This window comes from Oncorhynchus clarkii, chromosome 5 (assembly GCF_045791955.1).
Source record: "Oncorhynchus clarkii lewisi isolate Uvic-CL-2024 chromosome 5, UVic_Ocla_1.0, whole genome shotgun sequence".
NCBI lineage: Eukaryota > Metazoa > Chordata > Actinopteri > Salmoniformes > Salmonidae > Oncorhynchus > Oncorhynchus clarkii.
Genome location: NC_092151.1, coordinates 19,008,084 through 19,031,722, shown reverse-complemented (window position 1 = coordinate 19,031,722; position 23,639 = coordinate 19,008,084). Strand labels below are relative to the sequence as shown.

General features: G+C 42.4%; 1 protein-coding gene across 3 annotated transcripts in view; it reads left to right on the top strand.

Moving 5' to 3' along the window:
- Nucleotides 1-776: 776 nt before the first annotated feature.
- LOC139408485 (tetratricopeptide repeat protein 33-like) overlaps nucleotides 777-23,639 on the top strand; it is a 47,680-nt gene continuing 24,817 nt past the window's right edge. The window contains exons 1-2 of one of the 3 annotated variants that reach the window (XM_071152445.1): nucleotides 777-833; nucleotides 1,279-1,497. In XM_071152445.1, coding sequence (XP_071008546.1) covers nucleotides 1,280-1,497 — 218 coding nt within the window. In that variant the 5' untranslated portion in view covers nucleotides 777-833; nucleotide 1,279. The other 2 variants (XM_071152447.1, XM_071152446.1) reach the window with 2 other exon arrangements.

Here is a 23,639-nt window from a genome sequence, read left to right as displayed (position 1 = left end):
GTCGCAAATGAGTCTTGCAAATGGACTATGACGCCAAGCATACTTCCAAAGTTGTGGCAAAATGGCTTTTAGGACAATAAAGGCAAGGTATTGGAGTGGCCATCACAAAGCCGTGACCTCAATCCTATTGAAAATTTGTGGGCAGAACTGAAAAAGTGTGTGTGAGCAAGGAGGCCTACAAACCTGACTCGGTTACACCACCTCTGTCAGGAGGAATGGGCCAAAATTCACCCAACTTATTGTGGCAAGCTTGTGGAAGACTACCCAAAATGTTTGTCCCAAGATAAACAATTTAAAGGCAATGCTACCAAATACTAATTGAGTGTATGTAAACTTCTGACCAATTGGGAATGTGATAAAATAGATAAAAGCTGAACTAAATCATTCTCTCTACTATTATTCTGACATTTAATTCTTAAAATAGTGGTGATCCTAACTGACCTAAAACAGGGAATTTTTACTAGGTTTAAATGTCAGGAATTGTGAAAAACTGAGTATAAATGTATTTGGCTAAGGTATATGTAAACGTCCGACTTCAACTGTACATATGTGATGAGTATAGCAGTATGTAAACAAAGTGCCTAGTGTTCCATGTCTACAACTGCAGATGTATGTTTGAGAAGCAGAGCTATCTACTTATAACTGACAAAAGAGGAAGATTGCCAAAAACATATCTAGACCAGACTTTTCGAAATAGCTGTGCTGTTCCTATCATACACCTTACACATGACTTCAAAATATCCGTACTGTCCCTTTACATTTGTGTTTACAATCACAAGCGCTTCCGGGTTAATTAGAAAGTTGAAAGCGTAGCAATAGCCACAGCAGCATAGGTAATTGCGTTTTAACCAAATATATCCAGCCACATGTTAAATCCAAATGCATTTGGTCAACAATTAGTTAGTTATCCATGTTAACAAACGTTAGCGCTTGTACCTATTTGCTAGCCAGGGTATAGCTAGCTAACGTTAGCATGCTAGCTATGACACTCCTGACGTGCAAACCGATATTTAACGTTATTTTCAGGATTTGTTAAAATTATTTAGGTTAGGGTCAGGGTTAATGGTTTTGGCTAGTTGGTTTGCACGTAAGAGTATCCGTATAGCCCTTCCCTTTCAACGTACATGCTTGCTAGCTACCTAATTCAACGTCAAGAAACCTGACTGTCATCCCAAACTTCAGGTTACAAGTCTCAAGTGTATGTTAGCAGAAGTAGCGAGCTATTTGCATGCTGAGGTTTCACAAGCCTACAGCTAATTTACTGTCATTTATGTACAGGATGGCTTCGTTCGGCTGGAAGAGGAAAGTGGGCGAGCGGGTGTGCAAGGCAGCGGTGCAGCAGTTTGAAGCCGCGGCGGAGAAGCCAGAGGAGGATGGAGTGGACGAGGTGGACTGGCTACATGCTATCAAGCGGCGCCGTGAAGCCCTCCTGGAGGACTGCGCTGCGAAGGGAAACAGGCTGAAGGAGGAGGGGACGGTGCTGGCACAAGAGGGCAGGTGAGGGTGACTGCTTTGTCCATGGTCCTGATGGTCTTGTTTCATTTTTGGCAAGAGTACCAACTCAAGATAGGTATAACGGCAAATTTTGTAGACGTGTATTTTAATGTAAGCCATGGGCTGCATCTCAACCTAACTGCAACTAAACCTAGAGAGGGACATCATAGGACACAGAAAGGGATGGACAAAAACTGTGTGTGTGAGGGATATTAATCGGTTAGCTATTGAAAATACATTTGTGACCGACCAACCGGATCAAATCGGTCTTATGTAGCAAAATTTGAATTATTATTATTATTTTTTTTACATTGGATAAAAGTAGAGACTTAGAGCTAGAAAATGGTACATCATACACTACAGCTGATGATTAATGGGAAAGTAATTCTGCTTTTCATTCACACCCTCTTAAGCCTGAGTCCCATCCATTTCTTTAAGGATTCACATGTGTGCCAAACAACCAAAGACTTCAAGACTAAAGACTATACATGTCAATAGACAGTTGTCGCAGTGACATCATGAACATTCTATTCTGGTCCGACATCAAACTTTCTATCGTTATGATAAAGTAATAACAGAAAAACTACAGGCTGCAAAACATCAGCAGCCTGGTGGTCAAAAAATATTAACACCAATAAACCCATCCATTTTAAAAATGAATTTAGCGTTTAAATTTTTTTTTTGAACTAGGCAAGTCAGTTAAGAAAATATTCTTATTTACAATGACGGCCAAACCCGGACAACGCTGGGCCAAATGTGCGCCGACTACAAATCACCGCCGGATGTGATACAGTCTGGATTCGAACCAGGGACTGTAGTGACGTGTCTTGCACAGAGATGCAGTGCCTTAGACCGCTGCATCGCTCTTGAGCATATGTCAATCTAGCAAACCAGGCAACTTTCTAAGCACGGTTTTGGTTCGTTTCTAGCTTGTTAGTTAGCTAGCGTTAAGTTAGCGGGCTAGTCAGTTCAAATAACTTAAGCTAATTTGTGTTTATTATTCCAGGAAATAAACTCAAAACAAGATCGTTATTTACAAGTTAATGGCGAGCTAATTACAGAAAATAACTTACGGTTGTGAGTGTGACGAAATAAAAGCAGGGCATTCTACCAGAGAATTTGAGCTTGGACACTCTCGTTGGCCTAGTTTGAAGAGACAGGTGTTTTGTACAATGCCAGAATTATCTCCTTAGCTCTCATACTCTGCTTTTTTTTTAAAGCTGCGTTAGAAAGAATTACCTACAAATACTGAGAAGCTCATGTTATAGACAGAAGCGCGCTACGTGGCAGACCAATCCGAACTCATCTCTCATCTCTCCATCCATTATCTCAGCCAATCATGGCTAGCGGGAAGGTTCCTCTCTTTTCTGTGGCTAAACCAATTGCTCATAATTGTAAATTTTTATTCATATGTACAGATGGCATACAAGTTTGTTATTAAGGCACATGAAAGTTCACATGTTCCAGAAGGCATTTCTGCATGTTTACATTCAAATGCCTCGCCCGTGAAGTAGTGACGCGTGACATGCGCCTAGCTTCCTGAAACAAGTCACATTTGACTGGTCATGCTTATCAGTATATAGGTTAATTTGCATATTGTAGTGGAATTAAATTGGCGTGTGTATTTTCGCTGGTCATCATGCATCTTGCACTTGTGGATCAGAAAATCAGCCGGTATCTGGTGTGACCACCATTTGGCTCATGCAGCGTGACACATCTCCGTTGATCAGGCTGTTGGTTGTGGCCTGTGGAATTGTGTCCCACTCTTCAATGGGAAGTTGCTGGGTATGGGCTGGAACTGAAACACACTGTCATACACGTTGATCCAGAGCATCCCATACATGCTCAATGGGTGACATGTATGCTGAGTATGCAGGCCATGGAAGAACTAGGACCTTTTCAGCTTCCAGGAATTGTGTACTGATCCTTGCGACATGGGGCTGTGCATTGTAATGCTGAAAAATGAGGTGAAGGCGGCGGTTGAATGGCATGACATGGGCCTCAGGATCTCATCACTGTATCTCTGTGCATTCATATTGCCATCGATAAAATGCAATTGTATTCGTCGTCCGTAGCTTATTCCTGCCCATACCATAATCCCACCAATACCATGGGGCACTCTGTTCACAACGATGACATCAGCAAATCACTCGCCCACATGACGCCATACACACTGTCTGCCATCTGCCCAGTACAGTTGAAACCTGGATTTATCCGGGTGAATCTGAACACTTCTCCAGCGTGCCAGTAGCCATCAAAGGTGAGCATTTGCCCACTGAAGTCGGTCACGACGCCGAACTGCCGTCAGGCCAAGTCCCTTGTGAGGACGATGAGCACAGAGATGAACTTCCCGGAGACCGTTTCTGACCATTTGTGCAGAAATTCTTTGGTTCTACAAACCCACAGTTTCATTAGCTGTCAGACGATCCCGCAGGTGAAGAAGCAGCATGTGGAGGTGCTAGGCTGACGTGGTTACATGTGGTGTGCGATTGTGAGGCCAGTTGGACATACTGCCAAATTCTCTAAAATGATGTTGGAAGAGGCTTATGGTAGAGAAATTAATATTAAATTCTCTGGCAACCGCTCTGGTGGACATTCCTACAGTCAGCATGCCATTTGCACGCTCCCTCAAAACTTGAGACATATGTGGCATTGTGTTGTGTGACAACTGCACATTTTAGAGTTGCCTTTTATTGTTCCCAGCACAAGGTGCACCTGTGTAATGATCATGCTGTTTAATCAGCTTTTTGATATGCCACCTGTCGGGTGGATGGATTATCTTGGCAAAGGAGAAATGCTCACTAACAAGGATGTAAACACATTTGTGCACAGATTTTGAGAGAAATAAGCTTTTTGTCCGTATGGAAAATGTCTGATATTTTATTTCAGTTCATGAAACATGGGACTAACACTTTACATGTTGCGTTTATATTTTTGTTCAATATATTTGTCACACACGCACAGCATACATAGGCTATTCTGCTCTTCAAACTAGGCTGTCATAGTGAGCAGCTCCTCAAAACATGTAATTTTTATAAGCCCAGTCATTGCTCAATAAATAACCATTCTAAATCCAATCATGTGTTAACTGTTCATTGCACCGATTTTATAAAGAGATCATATTTTTATTCGTCATTCGAGTGCATAGGCTATAGGCAATGGTAGGCAGGCAGGCTTCAGCTCATCACGCACCACTTTGCAATGTGAGCTTGAGGCAGTACAATTGTTTGAAACCTAAACATTTTACATTACTTAAAATAATGAGGCATGTCTTATGTTGCTTCAGAGTAGCCAAAATACAACCTTAGAAACTTGGAGGCAATTATTTTATAAAGACCAGCATTTCTCTCCTATTATATTGATTTTCATATCAACTTTCTTTTTTTGCCCAGAAGCCAAAGTCACAATCCTAGTCATATTAACAACCCATCCTAGATGCTATTAGATTCACCTTCTTTCTAAGTTTCTAAAGGAGATTTTTTATCTCTGTCGTATACAGTGGGGCAAAAAAGTATTTAGTCAGCCACCAATTGTGCAAGTTCTCCCACTTAAAAAGATGAGAGAGGCCTTGCACAATTGGTGGCTGATTAAATACTTTTTTGCCCCACTGTATATGGAACCGCTCGCAATAGGTAGGCTCATTTGAACTGTGTTTTCCCACAAATTGATTTTTGAGTAATGTTTGAAAATGATGTTTAAGTAGCTGCTTCATTACTGGAGTTGCATGTTCAATAATAGGTTATACCGCTTTGACTGTAAGACGAAAGGCTTGCTATTGTTGCATGCTTTCATTAAAAGGTAGGAAAAACAATTATTTTTTTACTACCAAACAACACAGTATGGTCAAAGACTCAGTAACTTAGTTGTAGTCACGATCTGGTTATCTTTAACCACAAACACAGTTATGTTTTAGTGTTCTTACATATTTATTAACCTATTTCCGGATATCTTTGGAACTACCCACAATGCATGTCTCGACTTCATATGGAGAATCGGTGCTATCTAGCTAGTTCCAGCTGGCTAACGTTGCCAACTACTTTAATGATTTTTTTAATTGGCAAGATTAGCAAATTTATGCATGACATGCCCACAACAAATTCTGAACCTACATATCCATGCATAACTGACAAAATGATGAAAGACGAGCATTGTAATGTTTTATTCCGTAAAGTGAGTGTGGAAGAGATGATAGACAATTTTTTTAAATAAAAAATGACAAGCCACCTGGGTCTGACAACTTGGATGGAAAATTACTGAGGATTATAGCTGAAGATATTGCCACTCCTATTTGCCATCTCTTCAATCTAAGCCTACAGGAAAGTGTGCCTGCTCTAGTGCTGAGGGATGAATCGTTTTTTAAACAACTAATTGACCGACATTGGTTCAATTATTTCAGTTTCATTTTGTTCAGTTATTTGTATTCAATTATTAAAATAAATAATAATAATTTCTGTGGGCTTAATGCACACATTTTACTGCAGTTTCTCTAGATATAAATCAGATCCAGCTTGAACGGTGCAATCTACTAGGGAGTGAGACGACCCTTCCACTCTGTCTGCCGTATTCTCTCTTTGTTCCCTTATTAGGATGCTGGTGGGCGGAGTTGGGAGGGTCGTCAGCTACATGGAAAACACCTGCTTCTGTTACAGTAGAGCATGGTCGTGAGAAGCTAGAGCATGATCGTGAGAAGCTAGAGCATGATCGTGTAAAGTATGAAAAGGAATTGGCATTTAAACAAGATATGGAGCGTGCTAAAATCAAGTTGCAACAAGAACGTATAGAGTTGGTTAGGGAAGGAAAGATCTCAGGGGAGAGTTTGTTTTGGGAAGGTGATCCAGATTTACCTAGGGGTAGTTCCTCTTTTGGTCGTGCCCCAGAGACATTTCATATTGTTGGGAACTTACGGTTATTGCCTCAGTTTAATGAAAGGGATCCCGAGACATTCTTTTCGTTGTTTGAGCGTGTTGCTGACGCTAGGAGTTGGCCTGATTTTGATCGCACTTTAATGTTGCCGTGTGTGCTGACTGGTAAAGCGCAGGAAGCATATTCAGCTCTTAGTGTACACGACAGTGCCAATTATGATAAAGTTAAAACAGCTGTGTCACAGATTTATGAATTGGTCCCTGAGGCTTACCGCCAACGATTTAGAACTTTAAAAAGGGATGATAAGCAGACTCATGTTGAGTTTGCGCGACAATTATCTTTACAGTTTAATCGCTGGTGTTCCGCCTCTGCAGTTGTGACTTTCCAAGGGCTGTGTGATCTGATTATGTTAGAGCAATTTAAGGACACAATCCCTTATCGTATTGCCACGTATATTAACGAATGAAAAGTAAAGAATGTCGCTGAAGCTGCTGTTTTAGCGGACGAGTATGTGTTGACACACAAGTGTCTTTGCAGAGCCCCGTATTCGGAATGAGTGGGGGCGTTCGGATAGATTTGGGCTTCGCTCACCGAGATACTTTGGTTCAGGGGCAGAGTTCTATTCAACTAGGGTTGAGCCTGACTCCCATGGTAAAGCTGACTTTGGGCAGGAGTGTCACTACTGTCAAGGTTCAGGTCATTGGAAAAACGAATGTCCACTTCTCAGGTCAAAGGGTGCTTACGCTAAATCCAAGCCTACCGCGTTAGCTGCACCTGTTCCACATCAGTTCACTCATGACTCATTTCCTCCTCAGGCCCAGGAGAATGTGAAAGTCCATATTGATCCAGACTAATTACCTTTCATTACGGAAGGTTTTGTGTCTATGTTAGGAAGTAAAGACCTAGTGCCAGTGAAGATCCTGAGAGACACAGGTGCCTCTGAATCATTTGTGTTGGAATCTGTGTTACCCTTTTCTGCTAAGACTGATTCGGGGAATAGTGTTCTAATTAGGGGAATAGGTTTGAACACTCCATTGCATAAACTGATGTTGGATTGTGGGCTTGTGAAGGGTGACGTTGTTGTGGGGGTGCGTCCTTCGTTGCCTATTGAGGGTATCGATGTTATCCTTGGGAATAACTTGGCTGGTGAGCGTGTATGGCCTGTCGTGTTTCCATCTCTAGTGGTTTCCACTAAGCCGTCATTTGTTGCGATTCCTGATGAGAGTGTACAGAGTTTCCCAGAGGTGTTCTCTGCATGTGCAGTGACACGTTCTATGAGCCGTGGCGAACTGGTCACTGCGCCGACTAATGATAATAATACAAAGAAGTATGTCACTGTTTTCCCTGTTATTCTGTTATCTGTAACCCGTTCAGATCTAATTAATGCGCAACGGGATGACCCCACGTTAGAAGAGTTGCGTGACCAAATTGTGCCTGTAGAACAGTTGGGAGATGTCGCCCATGGCTATTTTCTCCAAGAGGATGTCCTGATGAGAAAGTGGGTGTCTCATGATAGTTGTTTTCTGGGGGAGGCAATTAGTCAGGTTGTTGTACCAGTTAAGCTTCGTGAGTTGGTGTTGGAAACTTCCCACAGCGACGTTGCTGGACATATGGGGTGAGGAAAACCTACAATCGTATATCAAGACATTTCTTTTGGCCTAGATTAAAGAGGGATGTTTCTGATTTTATCAAAACTTGTCACACCTGTCAATTAACTGGTAAGCCTAATCTAGCTATTAAACCGGTACCATTGTTTCCTATTCCTGTACTCAGTCAACCTTTTGAGTATCTGATTATTGACTGTGTGGGTCCCCTGCCTCGTTCTAAAAAGGGTAGCAGTTACCTGTTCACTGTGATGTGTCAGACCACTAGGTTTCCTGCTGCCTATCCTCTCCGATCTATCACGACTAAATCTGTGTTAAAAGGTTTGACTCAGTTTCTCTCATTGTTTGGAATCCCTAAGGTCATTCAGAGTGATCAAGGATCTAATTTCACCTCTAATCTGTTTAGTCAGGTTCTTCAACAGCTCCATATTAAACACAATTTGTCTAGCGCCTATCACGCGCAAAGTCAAGGAGCACTGGAACGTTTCCATCAAACGCTTAAGTCTTTGTTGAGAGCTTATTGTACTGAGATGGATTGGGAGGAGGGGTTGCCTTGGTTACTGTTAGCCGCTAGGGAGGTTTCACAGGAGAGCACGGGTTTCAGTCCAAATGACCTTGTGTTTGGACATAGGGTGCGTGGACTTTTATCTGTTCTCCAGGATGACTGGAAGTCTCCCGAGCCTCCTCAGTCCCTGTTATCGTATGTGTGTGATTTCCGGCGACGGCTGTATGCCGCTGGTGAAATGGCTAAAGAGAAGTTATCATCTTCACAGGAGAGGATGAAGGGCATAGTTGATCGCCGAGCTGAGCCTCGTCACTTTAGTCCGGGTGACCAGGTTCTTGCTCTGCTGCCAATTGTTGGTTCTCCTTTTCAAGCCAAGTTTCAAGGTCCATACAGTGTTGCGCCAGTACACTGAGCACAATTATCTAGTGGCCACTCCAGAACGGAGGAAAGCACACCAGCTGTGCCATGTAAATCTGTTAAAACCCTATTATGCACGTTCCTCTGAGACTGAACAGTGGGATTCTGCAGAGGACGCTAAAACCTGTTCTTTTGGCTGATACCGTTGTTTCCTTGGGTTCTTGTCGTGCTAGATCTGTGCATGAGGAGGAAGATGTTCCTGGTCCTGACGATTGTATATTGCAGGGTAGATTGAAAAATTCAGAAACACTGGATATTTTAGACAGTCTTCTCACTCACCTACCTACCTGTTGATGGGCGGAAAGAGATGGTTGGTCTGATTCAGAGATTTCCAGGTTTGTTTTCTGATACACCTACACGTACAAACTTAATAGAACATGATATTGACATTGGAGATGCTGACCCCATTCGTCAGCGGTTCTATAGAGTTTCTTCAGAGAAACTACGTTGTCTGGATGCTGAGGTCAAGTACATGCTGGAGAGTAAGATAGCAGAGCCTTCTTTCTCCAGTTGGGCTTCTCCCTGTATCTTGGTCAGTAAACCGGATGGAACAAACCGATTTTGTACGGGAGGTAAGGTAAACAGTGTCACAAAGCCAGATTTATTTCCTCTTCCTCGGATGGAGGACTGTGTTGATCAAGTCGGTGCAGCTAAGTTTGTGAGCAAATTTGACCTGTTAAAAGGCTATTGGCAGGTGCCACTGACGACTAGGGCACGTGAAATCTCTGCCTTTATTACACCCTTTGGTCTGTACTCGTATTCGGTTATGAGTTTCGGTCTGCGTAATGCACCTGCGACTTTTCAGCGACTTATGAACAGGGTTGTCGCCGGTCTGACCGGGTGCGCTGTTTATTTGGACGATGTAGTGATATATGCAGATACTTGGGAAGAACATCTGTCCCGTATTCAAACCTTGTTCGAACGTCTGGCTGCGGCTCGCCTCACAATCAATCTGGCTAAATGTGAGTTTGCTCAGGCAACCGTTACATACCTTGGAAAAGTGGTTGGGCAGGGTGAAGTGCGTCCTGTTCGGGCTAAAGTGGTGGCTATTGATGCTTTTCCATCACCAACTACTAAAAAGGAACTGATGCGTTTCTTGGGCATGATTGGTTATTACCGTAGTTTTTGTAGTAACTTCTCTACTGTGGTCGCTCCCTTGACCGATATGCTGAAAGCTAAGGCTGTTTACGTTTGGTCTACTCGTTGTCAACACGGTTTTGAAGATGCAAAGAGGTTGCTTACCTCAACTCCGGTGCTGGCTGCTCCTCGCATGGATTTGTCATTTACCTTGCAGGTGGATGCTAGTCATGTGGGGGCAGGTGCAGTTTTGCTGCAAGCAGATGTGTCTGGGGTTGAGAGGCCTGTTAGTTTCTTTTCCAAAAAGTTTAATGATTATCAGTTGAACTATTCGGTTATTGAAAAGGAAGTGCTAGCACTCATTTCGGCGCTACAACACTTCGAAGTGTATGTCGGGTCGGGGGTAGTACCTATTGTGGTCTACACCGACCATAACCCCCTCACTTTTTTGAGGTCCATGATGTGTCCAAACCAGAGGATAATGCGATGGTGTTTATTTTTACAATCATTCCATCTCGATGTGCGGCACATCAGGGGGACTGAAAACGTGATTGCTGATGCGCTCTCTCGTGCACCCTGTTCCTAAAATAAATACAATACCAGTCAAAAGTTTGGGGACACCTACACTCATTCAAGGGTTTTAATTTATGTTTTACTATGTTCTGCATTTTAGAATAATAGTGAAGACATCAAAACTATGAAATAACACACATGGAATCATGTTGTAACCAAAAAAGTGTTAAACAAATCTAAATATATTTTATATTTCAGATTCTTAGAAGTAGCCACACTTTGCCTTGATGACAACTTTGCACACTCGTGGCATTCTCTCAACCAGGTTCATAAGAATGCATTTCCATTAACAGGTGTGCCTTGTTAATTTGTGTAATTAGTTTCCTTCTTAATGCGTTTGAGCCAATCATTTGTGTTGTGACAAGGTAGGGGTGATATACAGAAGACAGCCCTATTTGGTAAAAGACCAAGTCCATATTATGGCAAGAACAGCTCAAATAAGCAAAGAGAAATGACAGTCCATCATTACTTTAAGACATGAAGGTCAGTCAATCCGTAAAATGTCAAGAACTTTGAAAGTTTCTTCAAGTGCAGTCGCAAAAACCTTCAAGTGCTATAATGAAACTGGCTCTCATGAGGACCGCCACAGGAAAGGATGACCGAGAGTTACTTCTGCTGCATAAGTTCATTAGAGTTACCAGCATCAGAAATTTCAGCCCAAATAAATGCTTCAGACATCTCAACATCAACTGTTCAGAGGAGACTGCATGAATCAGACCTTCATGGTTAAATTGCTGGGTACCACAGCATTCGGCAGCGTGCGCCATCGAATCTGGTTTGCGCTTAGTGGGACTACCATTTTGTTTTTCAACAGAACAATGACCCAACACACCTCCAGGCTGTGTAAGGGCTATTTGACCAAGAAGGAGAGTGATGGAGTGCTGCATCAGATGACCTGGCCTCCACAATCCCCCGACATCAACAAAATTGAGAGGGTTTGGGAAGAGTTAGACCACAGAGTGAAGGAAAAGCAGCCAACAAGTGCTCACCATATGTGGGAACACTTAGAAAAGTATTCCAGGTAAAGCTGGTTGAGAGAATGCCAAGAGAGTGCAAAGCTGTCATCAAGTAAAAGGGTGGCTACTTTGAAGAATCAACACCTTTTTGGTTACAACATGATTCCATATGTGTTATTTCATAGTTTTGATGTCTTCCCTATTGTTCTACAATGTAGTAAATAGTTTAAAAATATATATTTTTTAACTAGAATGAGTAGGTTTGTTCAAACTTTTGGCTGATACTGTAATTCCAAAACCCTTTTTGTTTACTTTAATTTAGCTGTAACTTAGGTGTTGATAGTAACTGGCTGAATCTCGCTGTGCATACGTAAGGTTAGCAGGCTTGTAGAGCTACCATTAGCAGGCTGGTTGGCTAGCAACCTTGCAAGCTGATTTGTAACATTTTATTTGTAAAGTAATTTTCTTGTAAGTTGGCAGAAAATGTTATTGAAACCAGTAGTAAGTTCAAACGATTTGGTTAAATTTGAAGTCTTTCATTTGAAGTTATTACTGCTGACGTTTACTTTATAGGAAATAGGCTGGTTTGACGGGCCCTCCCTCCATATTACGTAACACCCTGCAAATGTTTTTTGGCATTCTTTGGATTTCTGAATAGTTTTATGGAATAACGGGAATAACACAAAAGTGAGGTAACTTTGCATTGGGAGTTTTGATGCGTGTTCTATTGCAATTCCATATGTTACATTTGGTTAAGTTTATGCTTCCTACCCTTTAAGCTCTTAATGAGATATGTCCGTTACTTGTATGCATGCATAGTATTTTCTGTTGGTCATGTATTTTACTGTTTGGGGTCGGTTAGTCAGCAGCAAAATTGACCAATATGTTCATCGCAAGTGTGTGTCCATGTCAAGGCAATGTTCCATGAGATCGGACATTCACTAATCAGATTGTTTGACAAGCTCAAGCCCAGATGCTGCAGAGTAATCCTCCATCAACATGCTGGCCAGACACACACACACACACACACACACAGTGTCACTCTGACTGCTCTAACATTCCCTTTGGCTGGGACCCATTTTGCATCTACCATTTTGGAACCGCTGCAGGAGTGCCTGTAAGTGACGCAGGCAGGGATTCGGGCTCCCAGCAGACTGGTGCCAGGGCCTGTGAGTGACGCAGACAGGGGTCTAGACTCTCAGCAGACTGGTGCTAGTGGTCGATGTTCCCAGCAGACTAGTGCCAGCAGTCGAGGCTCCCAGCAGACTGGTGCCAGGGCCTGTGAAGAATGGCTCTATAAAGGAAGAGCTCTCTGCCATGGATGGATCTCTCATTTAATTAGACTGGATCTGCGCAAACATCTAAACCTGAGACCAATCCAGGAAATTTACTGTGATCCTCATCAATGCTCTTGTCCCTGTTCCCTGAAATGTCAGTGAGCAGCAGCTTCTGGAAGTAATCAATTCTGGCCTTATGAGCGTGGCTTTTTTTAAAATTATCCTTCTATTAGAATGTTATTTTCTTTTAACAGGGGTTACACAGACAACCAAACAAAGTGCACCACACAGACCAAACACAATAAAATGAATAAGGATAGAGCAAAACATTATACAAAAAGGCAGTCATAAAAACAATATGCGAACTTCACAATTATAACATGGGGCATTTATGGGAGGTTTATAAAATAAGATATTGTTCTTAACTGACTTGCCTAGTAAAATAAAGGTAAAAAAAAAAAAATGTTTAAGTTCACAGCTATTAAATATCAGCTGTCAGAATCTGCATGATGAGCAGCCAATCAAAACTCAATATTCTCTTAGTCCCTCTCCTAACCTCACGTTATACACCAGTCGGCGCCAATGTGCTGAAAAAGAGCTACCGCCATTCCATGAAAGAAAAACTTGGTTTCAAATCGTTGAAGTAGTATAAAACTGAACTAAAAAGAGAACTGGATATTAACACTCACTTATCTATATGAACGTGCTGTGAAGGGATTCAGGGAAAGATTGACGCCAGGATTTGTTTAGGTTTTTTTAGTATGGATTCAGTTCCACCAAGGATGGCGAGCCACCCGAAACCAGGACATTGATAGGAAAATTTTCATGCAAGATTTATTTTCCTGAGATAACACTGAATTTGCACTACCATACTACGGTGTGGTAGGATTTCTTGCAAGACATCATTGCATCATACTTTGCAGTGGGATTGTTATAAGCACATGCTACACTTAAACACCTTACAGTGTTTGATAGGCAGTCACTCACATTTGATTCTAATTCATAGTGGTTTATAAGTCAGTATTTGTGAATTGTGTTGTTTTTCTGTGGATTCATGTTTATTGTATTGCTATTGAACATTGAAATCTGAGAGACCCTCAGCTTAAGATAGTTGGGTGCACCCTAGTAAACTATAGGCAGGATATTTGGCCGATATCTAAGTCTATTTTGCTATTGATGTATTTCATTCATATTGAGCTCATTGTACAAATATCACATATTTACTCAAGCTGATTCATTTTTTGTAAGTATTTTTATTTACAAAATACAAGCCTGCATTATTTTCCTAAATTATTCAGTTGTGTGGTTTTCATTTACCTAGCTGGTCCAATAAAGTTTAAGCTTAAGCATACAGTAGCCTATAGCATACAGTAGCCTATAGCATACAGTAGCCTAAAGCTATTGTTACTTGTTACACTTGTGCTTCTAGTTCCGACAGTGCCGTAATATTTAACAAGTAATCTAACAATTCCCCAACAACTACCTAATACACACAAATCTAAAGGGGTGAATGAGAATATGTACATTTAAGTATATAGATGAGCAATGGCTGAGTGGCATAGGCAAGGTGCAATAGATGGTATAAAATACAGTATATGCAGTCGTGGCCAAAAGTTTTGAGAATGACACAAATATTAATTTCCACAAAGTTTGCTGTTCAGTGTCTTTAGATATTTTTGTCAGATGTTACTATGGAATACTGAATTATAATTACAAGCATTTCATAAGTGTCAAAGGCTTTTATTGACAATTACATGAAGTTGATGCAAAGAGTCAATACTTGCAGTGTTGACCCTTCTTTTTCAAGACCTCTGCAATCTGCGCGGGTATGCTGTCAACTAACTTCTGGGCCACATCCTGACTGATGGCAGCCCATTCTTGCATAATCCATGCTTGGAGTTTGTCAGAATTTGTGGGTTTTGTTTGTCCACCCACCTCTTGGGAATTGACCACAAGTTCTCAATGGGATTAAGGTCTGGGGAGATTCCTGGCCATGGACCCAACATATTGATGTTTTGTTCTCCGAGCCACTTAGTTATCACTTTTCCGTTATGGCAAGGTGCTGGAAAAGGCATTGTTCGTCACCAAACTGTTCCTTAATGGTTGGGAGAAGTTGCCCTCGGAGGATGTATTGGTACCATTCTTTATTCATGGCTGCGTTCTTAGGCAAAATTGTGGGTCGGCCCACTCCCTTGGCTGAGAAGCAACCCCACACATGAATGGTCTCAGGATGCTTTACTGTTGGCATGACACAGGACTGATGGTAGTGCTCACCTTGTCTTCTCCGGACAAGCTTTTTTTCCGGATGCCCCAACAATCGGAAAGGGGATTCATCAGAGAAAATGACTTTACCCCAGTCCTCTGCAGTCCAATCCCTGTACCTTTTACAGAATATCAGTCTGTCCCTGATGTTTTTCCTGGAGAGAAGTGGCTTCTTTGCTGCCCTTCTTGACACCAGGCCATCCTCCAAAAGTCTTCACCTCACTGTGTTTGCATATGCACTTGCCTGCTGCCATGCCTGAGCATGGTGCCCCAATCCCGCATTTTTTTGCAGATTTTGCATCTGTAAAAGTTTGTCAGGGTTTGTCAGGGTTTTCACATTTCTTCAGCCTCCTGAGAATGACGAGGCACTGTTGCGCCTTCTTCGCCACACTGTCTCTGTGGGTGGTCCATTTCAGTTTGTCCGTGATGTGTACGCTGAGGAACTTAAAACATTCCACCTTCTCCACTGCTGTCCCATCGATGTGGATAAGGGGTGCTCCCTCTGCTGTTTCCGGAAGTCCATGATCATCTCCTTTTGTTTTGTTGATGTTGAGTGAGAGGTTGTTTTCCTGACACCACACCCCGAGTTCCCTCCTCCCTATAGGCTGTCTCGTCATTGTTGGTGATCAAGCCCACTACTCTTGTGTCATCTGCAAACTTGATGATTGAGTTGGAGGTGGGTGGGTGAACAGGGAATACAGGAGGGGGCTGAGCACGCGCCCTTGTGTGGCCCCAGTGTTGAAGGTCAGCGAAGTGGAGATGTTGTTTCCTACCTTCACCACCTGGGGGTGGCCTGTCAAAGTCCAGGACCCAGTTGCACACGGCGTGGTTGAGACCCAGGGCCTCCAGCTAGATGATGAGCTTTGAGCTTACTATGGTGTTGAATGCTGAGCTGTAGTCAATGAACAGCATTCTTACATAGGTATTCATTTTGTCCAGATGGGATAGGGCAATGTGCAGTGTGATCACGTCATCTGTGGACCTGTTGAGGCGATATGCAAACTGAAGTGGGTCTAGGGTGGCCGAGAAGGTGAAGGATAATACAGTGCGACGGTGGCACTGTATTATCCTCAAAGCGGCAAAGAAGGTGTTTAGTATGTCTGGAAGTGTGACGTCTGTCCAGACCTCTTTCCATGGTTAACTACGGTGGTTTGTGCTTTCAGTTTTGCGCGAATGTCGCCAACCATCCACGGTTTCTGGTTAGGGTAGGTTTTAATAGTAACGGTGAGTACAACATCTCCAATGCACTTCTTTATAAACTCGCTCACCGAGTCAGCGTATAAGTCGATGTTGTTTTCTGAGGCTGACCGGAACATATTCCAATCCGCGTGATCAAAACAATCTTGAAGCGTGGCTTCCGATTCGTCAGACCAGCGTTGAATGGTTCTTGTCACTGGTACATCCTGTTTGAGTTTCTGCCAATAAGACGGTAGGAGCAAGATTGCGTCATGGTCGAATTTGCCGAAGGGAGGGCGGGGGAGGGCTTTGTATGCATCGTGAAAGTTAGAGTAGCAGTGATTGAGTGTCTTACCTCCTGCGTGTAGTGCAATCAATATGCTGATAGAGTTTAGGTAGCCTTGTTCTCAAATTTGCTTTGATGCAGCCTCAGGATATATGGTTTCCAGTTTACAGAGTCCAGTGAAGTTCCTTGAGGGCCGTCTTGGTGTCCGCTTGAGGGGGAATGTACACAGCTGTGACTATAACTGACAATAATTATTTTGATACATAAAATGGCCGGCATTTGATTGTAAGGAATTCTAGATCGGGTCAGCAAAAGGACTTGAGTTCCTGTATGTTGTTATGGATTACACCATGAGTCGTTAATCATGGAGCATACACCCTTCCTCTTCCCAGAGAGGTGTTTATTTTTGTCGGCGCTATGCATGGAGAGGCCCACTGGCTGAACCGATTCCAACAACATATCCCGAGAGAGCCATGTTTCCGTGAAACAGAGAATGTTACAATCTCTGATGTCTCTCTGGAAGGAAACCCTTGCTCGAATTTCGTCTACCTTGTTGTCAAGGGACTAGACATTGGCAAGTAGTGTACTCGTGCACATCGCCCACCGCTCCCGTCTACGGAGCCTGACCAGGAGGCCGCTCTGTCTGCCCCTTCTGCAGCGCCGTTGTTTTGGGTCGGCTTCTGAAATTAGATCCCTTGTCCTGGGTGGTGGTCCGAACAGAGGATCTGCTTCGGGAAAGTCGTATTCCTGGTCGTAATGTTTGTAAGTTGACATTGCTATTATATCCAATAGTTCTTCCCAGCTGTATGTAATACGACTTAAGATTTACTGGGGTAACAATGTAAGAAATAATACATTTAAAAAAATAAAAATAAAAAGTTTAGTCTCCGAAGAACTCAAAGTGAGGCGACCATCTCTGTCGGCACCATCTTATGTAAGTAGGATTCTCTCTTGAAGGTGCCAGTATCCTGTTCACATTTAAAACATAAATGTGATGCATTGGAAAACATTCTGTGAAAGCGGACAAGTGTATAGTAGGTTCTATGAAAACATTTGAAATGTAGTTATTGTATGCTTATGGAGGTGAATTTGGTGTTGACCCTTTCGCAGACAAAAGCCTATTCTTCCTCAACAAATGTATGTCCAAAGTCTCTCTCCCAAACTTCTCTCAACGCAAAATAGGATGAGGCACTTATGTTCAATGAAATAGAATATATGTCGGAGATTAAACCTCTCCGAACAGTAGGATTTTTTTTTTTTCCAACTTCAGTAATTTGAAAACGTAGTTTATCGACTTTCTTCTGACCCTCTATGAAATGTCTAAGTTGTAGGTACTTAAAAAAATCTTTGTTTGGGGTGTCAAACTCAGTTTTTATATGTTGGAATGATTTAAGAATGTCCTGAGAAAATAAAGTCATAAGGTCAGCAATACCCTTCGTCTTCCAATCCAGAAGTCCAATACTCCTTATTTGTGGGGGGCAATCTGTATTAAGGGCAATCGGTGACCGGAGTGAGAGATGGTCTGGAATCTGCAAGTACCTCCTTGCATCTTTCCAAGCTGAGAGTCTATTATAAGACTGTAAAAATGAACGCCTGGATCTTTTCAAAGCTATTAATAAATGGTAAGGAAGCTAATGCTCTTGGATGACATTCTATTGATCTCATTCCAACCCAAAGTGAGTGGTGTCTTTCTAGGCACCAACTAATCATGTGCTTGATCAGCCATCTGTATGCGGTGCATTGACTTCCCAGCTAGGGCAAATAAAAGTTACTCTTGTTCATGTCCATACACTGACAATGTATACACCCTAATATCATAACTAGCAACCTTCACCGATCTGGGTTCTGTGCTGCTGTAGCGTGGATATTGTCCCGGTAGAAAGTGAGCACAGACTGGGGGTTGTCAAATGTGTGGCTAGCCCTCTAGAAAGTAAACCTCAGTTTAGCCGGTTGTATCAGGCCAAATCTGACTCCTGCCTTGTGAAGGTGGGCCTTCACATCTTTGTATGCAGCTCTGCGTCTTGCCAGGTCTGCCGAGTAATCCACTTGCCATTGTAGTTCAGTTGTCCTCTTTCGCGGGATGTCCAAAGAATTTTCTCTTTGGTCTGGAAGTAATGTAGGCAGACCAGCATTGCTCTGGGAGGGCGACCAGGCTGTGGTTTTGCTGCTAGAGTGCGGCCCTCTGTCGATGACTGGGGGCCTGTCAGACATCTCTCCCCCGAAGACGTCTTGCAGGAAAGAGGTCATGAACTCAGTAGGTTTGCGCCCTTCCATCCCTTCTGCTATTCCGACCACACGTATGTTCTTTCTCCGGGAACGGTTTACCTGTTCATCTAGACTAACCTTTAGCTTAACGTTCTCGGAGGTAAGCTCTTATTTTTGTTCTCCAATTCGGTAAGCCGGTCAGCAACGTTTCCATATCCTTTATTTTTGTGGTTTGTGTCGCGATAGTTGTTTGTAGTGTTGCCATAGTTGACTGGACTTGAGTCATAATTTCAGCTCCTAGATTTGACACAGAGGAGCAAGGTTCGGTCATGAAATCAGAGCGTAGTGTAGCCATTTCTGGGCAGATGGTAACTAGCATGTCCATAACTTTAGCATCCGCCATCTTGTTGCTGGTCTTTGTTGTCTTCTTGTTTACCATTTTGTATCGTTTTCCCGGTTCCAGACCTATCCAATAATGCCATACGAATGTGCCTAGAGTCAGTAGTTGTGGAAAATGTGTTCTTGTTTTGATAGTTAAAACATTAAAAGTATCATCCCTTTGTGGAGAGGCCTCGGAACACGTCTTTACGAAGCCATGTTGAAACCGCACCCGATCGTGGCCTTTTTGAGGACCAACCAAAGTGCTGCGTTTCCAAATATGTCCAGAAGAGGGAGCCATTCTACTGGGAAGGCTCTCAACTACTTTATAATGGAAAAGTTGGCAGAAATGAATATACAGCGTGTACCTTTTATTTACATAAGTATTCAGACCCACTCGAAATTGAGCATAGGTGCATTCTGTTTCCATTGATCATCTTTGATGTTTCTACAACTTGGAGTCCACCTGTGGTAAAGACTCTTCCTAGAGCTGGACGCCCAGCCTTGGTCAGGTAGGTAACCAAGAACCCGATGGTCACTCTGACAGAGCTCTAGAGTTCCTCTGTTGAGATGGGAGAACCTTCCAGAAAGACAATACCATTATGCAGTATTGTTTTTTTTTTTTTTTAATAGATTTTTGAATAATGCTGTAACGTAACAAAGTGGAAAAAGTCGAGTGGTCTGAATACTTTACAAATGCACAGTATAACTCATATATTGAATGTGTCCCAGTGGCATCCTAAATCATACACTTTTGACGTCAACATGTTTTTCATATTTGCTCCATTAACCTTTTTTTTTATCATTCTCCAAATAAATGGTGTAACCATACAGTAGGCTACCAAAAGTTTGAGTGGGATTTTAATCCTACCTAGGTTTACATGTCCAGGGACACTTAACAGGTTTTCTGTCAATAGCAGCAATGATGTCTTTCTCCAAGGGGGTCAGAAAAGGCATTTAAACCATTCATGTCAATAACGGAAATGTATAATTTCATTTTGTGTATTTGTTCTCTGACCTTACTGATGGTCCAATCTGAAGACATGTTTTAAATCAGCCAAAGCGTTTGTCTACAATGTGAGTTTTTGATATTGTACTGTATTTAGTCTCGACACAAGGGGTTACTGTTTTTTTTTTTTTTTACACATTTCAAGGATCAAGTTATGTGAATACATGTTCAAATAGTCAGATCTTAAGTGTTTTTTTGTCAAATTATAGGCACTCTTTATTAAGATGAGCAAACAATACTATATAAAATAAATAATACAAATACTGTGTTATATTGTTTGTAATAAAAATATATATATATATATATATATATATATATAAGGACAATTATGTTATTTGCTCAGTATCAATCAAAATGATTGGGGCACCCATGTTTTCAATACTCCATCACCCTCCCATTGCGAGTATAATAAAACTGAGCCTTTTTCTCTTAATGTTTTATGAGATTGGAGAACACATTGGGAAGGATGTTAGCCCATTCCTCCATACATAATCTTTCCAGATCCTTGATATCCTTACTATGCACTTATGGACTGCCCTCTTCAATTCAAACCACAGGTTTTCAATGAGGTGAAAGTCCGGAGACTGAGATGGCTATTGCAAAATGTTGATTTTTGTGGTCAGATGGCATGAAGATGGATCTCTTTGGCCACACACACCGGTAGTGGGGTTTGAGTCAAAAAACAGAAACATATGCAGAAAGTACCTCAGACATACTGTAAAATATGATGGTGGATGTTTTGATGTTCTAGAGCTATTTTGCTTCCACTGGTCTTGGTCACCCTTGTTAAAGGGGCAATCTCCAGTTGCTACATACAATTCAGTCCAAAAACGGAATTAATTATATGTACACATTGATGCTTGAATATATACTGAACAAAAATATATAAACACAACATGCAACAATTTCAAAGATTTTCCTGGTGGTAAAATGGTCTAAGATCTCCAACTCGTAAAACATTTTAGAAAAAGGCTGTGTCGTTATCATTGCAAGAGGAGAGTGCTAGATGCTGAAAAAAGGTGACAATAATTTAGATTTTTATTACATGTGATTTAGTATTTTAATAAACATGAGAAGGCGCGCTCATCATTTCAAATAGGCAACATGTATGTATATAAACAATCTAAATAGACAGGGAGCCTAAGAAGGAACGAAAAATGAATTATTTAGGCCTTTTATTATTTAAATACTTTTTAGGCTATAGCCTACAATGATAACAAATGCGCTTTCTCTCGTGTTGGATAAGGGTAGCTGTCCGTGGTTTTGAAACACATCAGTGCGCTGTTGAATTGCCTCTATCACTGAGATGCAGTGCCGTCACTACAGACAATGGTTCGATTCCAGGCTGTATCAATACCGGACGTGATTGGGAGTCTCCTAGGGCAGCACACAATTGACCCCGCGTCGTCCGTGTTAGGTTTTGCATGGGGTAGGCCGCCATTGTAAATAAGAATTTTGGCCCATTCCTCCATACAGACCTTCTCCAGATCCTTCATGTTTCGGGGCTATCGCTGGGCAGTACGGACTTTCAGCTCCCTCCAAATATTTTCTATTGGGTTCAGGTCTGGAGACTGGCTAGGCCACTCCAGGACCTTGAGATGCTTCTTACGGAGCCACTCCTTAGTTGCCCTGGCTGTGTGTTTCGGGTCGTTGTCATCCCGGAAGACCCAGCCACGACCCATCTTTAATGCTCTTACTGAGGGAAGGAGGTTGTAGGCCAAGATCTCACGATACATGGCCCCATCCATCCTGCCCTCAATAAGGTGCAGTCGTCCTGTCCCCTTTGCAGAAAAGCATCCCCAAAGAATGATGTTTCCACCTCCGTGCTTCACGGTTGGGATGGTGTTCTTGGGGTTGTACTCATCCTTCTTCCTCCAAACACGGCGAGTGGAGTTTAGACCAAAAAGCTCTATTTTTGTCTCATCAGACCACATGTCCTTCTCCCATTCCTCCTGTGGATCATCCAGATGGTCATTGGCACACTTCAGATGGGCCTGGACATGCGCTGGCTTGAGCAGGGGGACCTTGTGTGCGCTGCAGGATTTTAATCCATGACGGCGTAGTGTGTTACTAATGTTTTTCTTTGAGACTGTGGTCCCAGCTCTCTTCAGGTCATTGACCAGGTCCTGCCGTATAGTTCTGGGCTGATCCCTCACCTTCCTCATGATCATTGATGCCCCACGAGGTGAGATTTTGCATGTAGCCCCAGACCGAGGGTGATTGACCTTCATCTTGAACTTCTTCCATTTTCTAATAATTGTGCCAACAGCTGTTGCCTTCTCACCAAGCTGCTTGCCTATTGTCCTGTAGCCCATCCCAGCCTTGTGGAGGTCTACAATTTTATACCTGATGTCCTTACACAGCTCTCTGGTCTTGGCCATTGTGGAGAGGTTGGAGTCTGTTTGAGTGTGTGGGCAGGTGTCTTATTTTATTTTTTATTTCACCTTTATTTAACTAGGTAGGCTAGTTGAGAACAAGTTCTCATTTGCAACTGCGACCTGGCCAAGATAAAGCATAGCAGTGTGAACAGACAGTAACACAGTTACACACAGAGTAAACAATAAACAAGTCAATAACATAGTAGAAAAAAAAGAGAATCTATATACAAATCACATTGTAAAATCACATTGCATCCTACAATGTGATTTGGTTAGACTGTAAACTCTCCTTCCAGACTCGCATTAAACCACTCCTATCCAAAATTAAATCTAGAATCGGCTTCGTATTTCGCAACAAAACATCCTTCACTCAAGCTGCCAAACACCCTCGTAAAACTGACCATCCTACCGATCCTCAACTTCGGCGATGTCATTTACAAAATAGCCTCCAACACTCTACTAAACAAATTCGATTCAGTCTATCACAGTGCCATCCGTTTTGTCACAAAAGCCCCATATACTACCCACCGATGCGACCATCTCGTTGGATGACCCTCGCTTCATTCTCGTCGCCAAACCCACTGGCTCCAGGTCATCTACAAGTCTCTTCTAGGTAATGCCCCGCCTTATCTCAGCTCACTGGTCACCATAGCAGCACCCACCCGTAGCACGTGCTCCAGCAGGTATATCTCACTGGTCACCCCCAAAGCCAATTCTTCCTTTGGCCACCTCTCCTTCCAGTTCTCTGCTGCGAATGACTGGAACAAACTGCAAACATCTCTGAAGTTGGAGACTCTTACCACCGTCACTAGTTTTAAGCACCAGCTGTCAGAGCAGCTCACAGATCACTGCACCTGTACATAGCTCATCATATTGTATTTATTTATTTATCTTGCTCCTTTGCACCCCAATATCTCTACTTGCACATTCATCTTCTGCACATCCTACCATTCCAGTGTTTAATTTCTATATTGTAATTACTTCGCCACCATGGCCTATTAAATGCCTTACCGCTCTAATCCTACCTCATTTGCACATGCTGTATATAGAATTTTCTACTGTATTATTGATTGTATGTTTGTTTATTCCATGTGTAACTCTGTTGTTGTATGTGTCAAACTGCTTTACTTTATCTTGGCCAGGTTGCTGTTGCAAATGAGAACTTGTTCTCAACTAGCC